This window comes from Branchiostoma belcheri, unplaced genomic scaffold (assembly GCF_001625305.1).
Source record: "Branchiostoma belcheri isolate BF01 breed outbred unplaced genomic scaffold, Haploidv18h27 scaffold269, whole genome shotgun sequence".
NCBI classification, from domain to species: Eukaryota; Metazoa; Chordata; class Leptocardii; order Amphioxiformes; family Branchiostomatidae; genus Branchiostoma; species Branchiostoma belcheri.
This window is the reverse complement of record NW_017803875.1, coordinates 6,079-15,036: the sequence shown is the minus strand read 5'-3', so window position 1 is coordinate 15,036 and position 8,958 is coordinate 6,079. Positions and strand designations below refer to the sequence as shown.

The 8,958-nt window shown below is 41.5% G+C and overlaps 1 protein-coding gene across 1 annotated transcript; it reads left to right on the top strand.

The window, feature by feature from the left end:
* Window positions 1-3,583: 3,583 nt before the first annotated feature.
* LOC109472109 (gonadotropin-releasing hormone receptor-like) lies at window positions 3,584-8,880 on the top strand (the record flags this gene model as incomplete). Its single annotated transcript, XM_019771685.1, has 2 exons — window positions 3,584-4,009; window positions 8,722-8,880. Coding segments are annotated over exons 1-2 (585 nt in total), but the record flags the coding sequence as incomplete, so codon positions are not given.
* Window positions 8,881-8,958: the final 78 nt, after the last annotated feature.

The window sequence follows — 8,958 nt, the reverse complement described above, 5'->3', positions numbered from 1 at the left end:
ATTAAATGATTTAACTTATATTTGATTATGTAAGATGTTATTAATAGTTGGAAAAGAAGTGTAATTTAAATATAAAACTACAGAAAAATTTTAATAGTTTAAACCAAATTTAAAAAAAAAACTAGACCCGTTGCCATGGCAACACAAAAAACATCAACTTACTAGTATTAAACTAATATGAACTTTTTCCAGAGACATTTTAGGAAATGTCTCCAAATTTGATACTTCTAGCGCAGCCGTTTAGCCGCTATCTGAGATCAAAGTTGGGCCTCAAAAGCCCCTTCAGTCTGAAATGGGTTTAAAAATCGGGTATTTCTTCTTGTCTTCTTTTCTTCACAAAAAAATAGAAAAAGTTCAAAATGTATGATTTTTGTATGTAATGTGGACACAGATGTTCCCACATCAGTTTGCAAAACAATTGAGCTGGTAGCATGTTGATAATTTCTAAAAATTAGCAAAAAACTGTTCTGGGGTCCGCGCGGACCCCAGGTGTACAGATTAATCAGTTCGGGAAGGTGTTCTGTTGAGGGTTAAAAAAGATACCAGTACAATAATAAAAAAACAAATCCCGATAAAAACGCCTAAAAACATATGAAATTATGTCGAGGCCTAAATCTCTGCTTGGAGAATATCCCCCAACAGCGCTGACCATGTGAACGACCTATGCAATCTTCCAAAAAAGCCCATCATTTGTAATAGCACACACTCCTGAATGCACAGAGAGCCTTGCGTAACGTCTGAGTGATTGAACATGGCAACGTGTTTTAGACGAGATAACAGGGTTTTGACTCAATCCTGGTACAAATGGTTTTGATTCAGTGGGATCACATATACACAGTCAGTATCACATATCACTGCATCAAGGTAAGAAACAAAACATTAAATCAGAGTCTTTTTGTGTCTAATCTCTTCATAGTTATCTGCCATCCACCTTCCGGCATGGCAACAGACATCTTTGCCCATTTTCGGCATGTTGACCACTGTCAGAAGGCAACAAAATTTCTTGTTTTTTTTTTTCCAAAATCAGCCGAAAATGCGCGCGCTGATGTCATCCATAAAAATGACTTGCTGTGGCCTAAGATCAGTTTGTACGCTACAGATCATTAAGCCGTTTGACCAATGCAGCCGAATACCGCTCGTCAATGTGGCTTTTTGTCCCAGAGGGCAGTTTATCTATGTACTATGAAGCGTGTGGCTGCAGCGTTCCAAAGAAGGGGTCTTACGTTTTATCAAAGTCATACCGGTATTTTGATCCGTCCACATTGGGCTTCCCTCAAAGACCTGTTGGTAGACAGAGACTCTTCAGCGTCTCCACACCCTACCGGAGATAACGCACTGAAGATGCGCCTCAAGCACTTTGAACATTCCGCATCACCTGCCACCAGTCTACTGTAGCCTGGTATCCAGTCTTACGTGATTGGGGGGTGTTGGGGTGTTCAGGCAGGCTGTGTCTTCAGGGGCTCTAATAGCTCCCCCCGCCCAGTGCAACAGGCCGTCCCGGTAGGACTAATAAGAGACAGTATGCTTGGGGATTTGGTTTCCCCCCCATTCGTGGAGGGCTAATCAATCTCTCGTGAAATACACACCGGGAAACCTATGTGAGGCGGGCGGGACAGAGCTCTTGCAGCCCCGACCATGATCAGACTTGATACCAGGCTAGTCTACTAGGGAGCGAGGGCCTTACAGTCGAGTTCCCACACGGTCCATATGTAAGATTGAAGATTAGTTTGCCTATTCCTATCTCCGAACAAGATATTCCAAACCTCCGGGAACTATATTTTCACGTTGATGATCACAACGACTGTTGAAACTTTCAGATACATGTATACATGTATACATCTATTTAACAGTAACGCTACAAGAAAAAGATTGATTGGGTGATGTCACAATTTAAATTAGTGAATAATAAAATGATTAAACTTGGAAGTTTCAACTTTTAGCAGCTTTCTCTCTACATACAGCTGCTTGTTCACTTGTCTAGGCAGTATTATCAAATATTTCCGTAAATTTAGATAATTTCGAACGATTCCAGCTTCAGTTTCGGTGAACCAGTCAGAAATTAACTCATACCAATTATTATCATTATCATTATTGCTCTGTATTTATACCTTACATTACCTTATTTCATTGTCATTAACTTTTACCGTACATTATTTGATTATCCTTATTGTATTATTTCCATTTTCTATTGTATTATTTCCATGTATTGATTATATTTAATTTTGTATAGTTTAGAGTAGGAGGGCCTAGTATAAGCATTCCATGCTTCTCCCCTCCTCCTGCACCTGTTTTATCCTTGTTTTGTATTATTATTGTCTGTTTTGTTAATGTGCAAACCAATCAAATCAAATCAAATGTCCCTGGTGAAGATGTTAAGCGGTCATCGAAACGTCGGCTGTTGTTAAACAAGTGCTTGTCAATAAAGAACTTCAAAATTATACTCGTATGGCCTCCTTCGGTCAGTATTGACCATATTATTCACTTGATATTCAATACTTTATTACAAAATCCTGTCTGTAGGTAGGGTTTTCTATGGGGAAAAGGTGCTCGGCTTAAGCACATTTTTACACTCCAGCTTCTTTTTAAACTGCACATTACATTTGATACATATCCATTACTTTACCAACTTGACGACAATCTAAATATGGCTCTTCTGCCATTATAGAGATTCTTTATTGACACAACAAAAAAGTACAGAGACTTTTGTATGGTCTTCTACAACTTAACTAAAGATCTAACAAAGCTAAATACATGTGTGGATAACGTCATCTTACGTACAGAGTATATGTATGATGTAACAATAAAGGTTAACTATTCTCTAACATGTGTTCTCTAAGATCGAAACATTCTTTAATGTATTTTCCTATTTGAACACTGTATTGGTTATCTCCCCTGAGAATGTAGTTGCATTATGTACACCCCGTTACCGTTGTGCAAGGGACATCGGATGTTGCCAGAATACAGATTCTGGGCGTGTGTAGATGTTATAATGAGCTGGACACATTTTCACATAAGGCCATGTTGATTTGATTATATGGATGACATCTTCTGGGAACCCAAAAACTGATGCGAGAGTGCAAATAAAAAAAAGGTTGCTTTATCATGAAATCTACGTTGTTATGAAGGTTGAACAAATGACATAGAGTATGGTATGGCGAATTATTTACTCTTCGAATTCATTTCTTTACATTTTGGTCTTTTTCGTTTGATTTAGGCATTCTATGATATTGGTATCGTTTTCAAATATTTTTTTTAAACTTACGGTATATATTTGCTCATTTTGCAACTGTTTTGTACGATTTACAGTATGGTTGAAAACATTTCTTTTTTTTTTTGGAAACGGACGAAAATTCATGCGCGCGTGGATGTCATCCATATAATCAAATCAACATGGCCTGAGCAGCGTTACCAAAACCACAACATTATCGTATGCTAACAGTGATGACGTGGGCACCATTATAAGTTGGCTGGGCTGTGTGTACGGGAACACCTAGGAATCTGTATTCTGCAGTCGGATGCTGACTGAACGCGGAGGCACTATAACACGAGTACAAGCTAAGGCGACTTCGAAGTGGTCAAAACCATGGCTCTCACCAAGGGAAGATGGTCAGTCGTGAATCTGACCTACGAGGTTCTTCCGACAGACGAAGCGGCGTACACATCGTCTGGCCTGAGCCCAACACCTTTGCTCATAGAGCCGACCGGCGCGGACACTAACGTGACCAACACGACCCACCCCGCCGTGCCGACTTTCAGCGACCACCACCTGATGAAGGTGATCATCACGTCGTTCCTGTTCCTGTGGGCCGCCGCGGGGAACGTGTCTGTGTTGGCGGTGATGCAGCGGTCCCGCTCCCGCAGCAGGACGCCTCTCCACTCCCTGGTGTTCCAGCTCACCGTGGCGGACTCCCTGGTCACCTTCGTCACCATGCCGTCCGAGCTCGCCTGGGCCGCTACCGTCTCCTGGAAGGCCGGGGAAGTCATGTGCAGGATCATCAAGTTTCTGCAGGTATATCCATTCGTAATCTTATCATTGTCGGCAGACTTTCTGTCATTAGATAATAACTTTTATTGCACAATAATTGTACAGGGTACAAAGTATGGCGTCTATTCACTTACTCACACACTCACTCACTCACTCACTCACTCACTTACTCGCTCACTCACTCATTCAATCCTCTTCTGAACCTAGTGGTTCTTGAGGCGACAGGAAGGATTTCCATCTAGCCCTATCTGCAGCTGTGTCCGGGGCTGTATCGAGATTCAGTCCTCTCTTTTTTTTTAGATCTCCTCCATGTCTCTTTAGGCCGCCTTCTATTTCTTTTTCCAGTTGGTTGTCATGTTAGGGCAGCTCTTGTTATTGAGAATGGGGGGATGCGAAATACGTGACCACACCAGGCTCATCTGAGCGCTGGAATGGTTTCCTCCATGTCGTTTACTAGTACATATTAACTACACTTTCATAAGGCTAACCTAACTAATGAAAGAGTGGCTGGCTAGTATCTGTGTGATCGATGAGTGTACTTCGTCGATATCAACCAACAATCTTCTCAATCTTCAATCTTAGCTAGCGTGGTGACCTGAATGCATCTAGGGCAACATTCGACGGATTTTCAGGAAAATCATGTACTTGTAATATATAAGACCATCTGCAGCCATCTATTGCTATCACTTCCCCTTCAGCAATGTTATTATCGACACGGTCACACAATAAAAGCTTTCAATTCAATATAAGGCCACACCGACTTCATTTTATGGATGCCATCCTCTGAAGACCCCCAAACTAGTGCGCGCGGGCGAATAAAAAAAATTCCGGCCAAAAATAAAAATGCTACTAAACCACAGGAATACAAAGCTGGTATTGTGAATTTGCGGCAGTACATAGCGACGTACGATAAGCCGGCACATGCTGGCTTTTTGCGGAATTTATGAATTGGCACTGTACGTATGTACTGAGATCTTGCCATCGATCGTGGAGCTTCGGTAGCCTGGGTGCCGTCCTCCAGAGTTACCACCGGCTCCATAATGTCGCTAACTACCATGGAGTACCCAGGCCTAGAGCCTCGGAGGACGTGATTTTTTTTAGAACAGGTGAAAATCAATGCGCGCGCGGATGTCATCCATAAAATTAAGTCGGTGTGGCCTAAGTTAGTTTATTATATTGCAAGTTCATGCCCGAGGGCTAATTGCATACAGACATTGACAAGAAAAATGTAGTGATATAAAACTATATGCTAACATGAAGTTCTACGTGTACGATGTAGTTATTAAACCTACTATCTCTACTTAAATCTAATAACGTTGGTATACAGGATAAACAGTAGATATACAATATATGAACAGGTAAGAGAAATAAGGTAACTGCTATTCTAACATATTCTATTCTATTAAACTATTCTACATCACTCTCACACCTACGAAACTGTAATGTTTTCGATATACTAGTAGTTTAAAACTTCATTTACTGTACGGCTAGATTCTCGAAATTGATAGATCACCAACTTGTCTTGTTTGTATTTATCTCCTTATCCACCTTGTAATTATGCATGTATCTCGTCAATGTGTTTTATACTCGTTGTATGTTTTTGAGTAGAAGGTGTTATATAAGCAACTTTTGCTTCCTGCCCAATACTCAATAAATATATGTGAATAAATAAAAATAAATAAAAAAACTATTCTTGCCATGCTATTAGGGGGTTTGACTTCTTCTCAGGAGGCAGGAGGCAGACAATTGTCCGACCCTTTGAAAAATAGATGGGTTGGGGACTTTAGCAATAATATAGTCTTTTGTTGTTTGTTGAGATATGAAAAACTTTGGGAAAATATTGGCGACTTCTTTGAATAACTTTTTAATATAAACAGACAAATAGAAAACCACGGCACATTGTACTCAACTGAATTTTCAGGTAGAAACCTGTCATTGATTTATCATTAAAAAAATACCGCCAAAACCTACGAGCGCAATCGTTTCACATGTGAGAGGCCATAGAAATCGCCAGATACATGTACATCCTGCGATTTTTGTTGCACCCCCATCAAACTCCTTTCAAGCCGTACCCGGAAATTCAAGCCGTACCCGCTCAAAAATTCTGGCCGTACCCGGAAATTCGTGCCGTACCCGCGAAAATTTCCAGCCGTACCCGGTAATTCGTGCCGTACCCTGTACTTTTTCGCCGTACCCAATGGCGGATATCGCTCAGCCCCGGTGCGTAGTCACTCGGAAGACGTGTCTAAATACCCTGTACGGCAACGGTACACAACCTCATATAGCCTATGCTCTGGTAAATATTCCTGGCCACCTATCTGCCGAATGGCGTCGTACAAATCGCGCCCAATCTTGAGAACACTTCGCTGCGAATTTTTGAGCGGGTACGGCACGAATTTCCGGGTACGGCTTGAAAGGAGTTTGACGGGGGTGTGTTGGGACAACCGTGTTTTCTCACACAATCAAAATCGTTTGACTATTTGAAGGCCTGTAGACAACGTCGCAATAAATAGCGAATTCGAAAAATAGGTGGGGTCGTGTGGCGTAATGGCAGGGCATTCGGCTCAGAACCAAGAGGTCCTGGGTTCGAATCCTGCCATGTCACCAACCTTGTGCCCTTGGGAGAGGCACTTTACACGACATTCCTCACTTCGCTCAGGTGTATCCCAGAATGATCATTATCATGATCGCGGGCATTAAAAGAAAAACAAAACAAAAAATGACCGTGTTGCGTCACCAGTGGAAGAATATAAGAACGAGCAAAACTTTCATCCTTTCAATGTAAAAAAAAATATTCCTTAAAAAAATTCATGTACAAATGTATTTCTATTTTTGTTATAATGCATAGGGTATATATATATATGCGTAGTTTTATTGGAAATCAATTTCGTTTACTTTGTTCAGCTTTATGTTTTTCGGCAGTGGCGCCATCCTTTCGATCTCATTAGGCTTCCCAAGAGGTTTTTGTTGCATGCCGAAAACGTTCTGGTCATTATGACTTCAAATTGTTTTTGCTCACGTTACTTCTTCTTCTTCTTCTCCTGCCATTTCTTTAAATTGATTCAACTCCTTCATTTTGGGGCCAAATTACATGAAATTTGGCATGGAGGTAGAGTGGGCAAATACCCCCAGGTGTTTTTTTCAGGCTTTTACAATCGTTTTATTTGAGCTTTTTGGCTGTGTTATAGAAAATGTACTATAACAGTGTGTTGCCATATTTGGGCATGAGTCATCAGAATGGCATGTAGAGCAGGCAACCAATAGGCATGCAGCTTTCCTCTATTCTCCTTGCTGATTGGCTGTTCGGATCTGATTGGGTTAACTCAATTAACACCTGTACAAAGCCATGCCATATTGACAGTATCAACTTTATTCAAGTGTTTTGGTAGGTATGTCAAGCTTTCCTGCTCCAGCATTGGAATGCGGGGCATAAACGCTTCTTTTATCTTGAAAATCAACAGTTTGCATTATGAAATTAAAAATCCCTACCAATAATGTAAGGGATAGCTATCCGACTGTTGTCACTTCATACTATAGTTATATCAATGTAAAGAATTGTCTTCCCTTGTATTTCTCCTTCTTTCCCTGCCATGTCGTGAAATGTGAAGTCATGCTGAATTTGCTCCAAAGCAAATGTGGCCTTTCTAGTTTCGTGTTAACTTTGTTCTTTCTGCGGCACAATTAATGTATGATAGCATCTTCTGGGCCCCTTAAAGACATCCAATGCCATCTCAGGGCGGCAAAACGCCGTATAAACGCGAAATAATGCCATCTGTATAATTTGACACATACTGCCCCACATTTTGATTTAATGATTTGATTTAGATTTATTGAAATTGCAACAGTGCAATACACGCGGAACACAGGCAGCTGTTGCTGGTGTTGTGTCCCGCACATAGAAACGTATACTGGACAGACAATACTCATTTTCACTTGAGTCTAGTGGGGAAAGTCGTGTAAAGTGCCTTTCCCAAGGGCATAAGATCGGTGGCATGTCAGGACTCGAACCCGGGACCTCTTGATTCCGAGTCGCGCACGCTGCCGTTGCGCCACACGACCCCACATTAGTACAATTGCATCAGTATTCCATACATACATTTCATACATACATTTTAGATTACATTGCAACTATTCACGGATACATTCATTTATGGCGTTTACAACTGCACATGCAGAAGAAAGCCCCAAGACAAGTCCTTTATTTTCTGGGTGGCCCACACCCCCCTCCCCAAATTAGCCCAAGATACTTCCGGTAACGGTTTTTCATCACAGTTTTCTGTATTTTTGCGCAATGAATGTCGATATACATTGGGATAGTGTTACGTCAACTTAGTATGTGGAGACGTGACTATATTGATTTTTGAAAAATATTTTTCATGCAATATGCTATTGTGATAGCCATCGAATGTGAATAGTTCACTATGGCACACGCACCACACACACACACACAGCACACACAACACACACACACATACACACACATAATATACACACAGAGATTCATACACACACACACACACACGCACACACATTCACACACACACGCGCGCACACACACACACACACACACACACACACACACATAATATACACACATACATTCATACACACACATTAACACACACACACACACACACACACACACACACACACATGCACACACAAACACACACACACACACACACACACTGCAAAGGGCACCCTTTTGAAACTTCCCCACGTGTGTGTGTTTCCAGATGATAGGACTGTACCAGTCTACCCTGATCACGGTGGCCATCAGTGTGGACCGGGCGGTGGCCGTGCTGTTCCCCTTCAGTAAGAGCGGCGCTCCTCACCGCACCAAAGTCATGATCATCACCTGCTGGGTCCTCAGCACTGTCTTCAGCTTCCCGCAGGTTTGTTTGTTTGTTTGTTTGTTTGTTACCTCCATGAAAAATGGAGGTATTGTTTTTGGTGCGTCTGTGTGTGTGTGT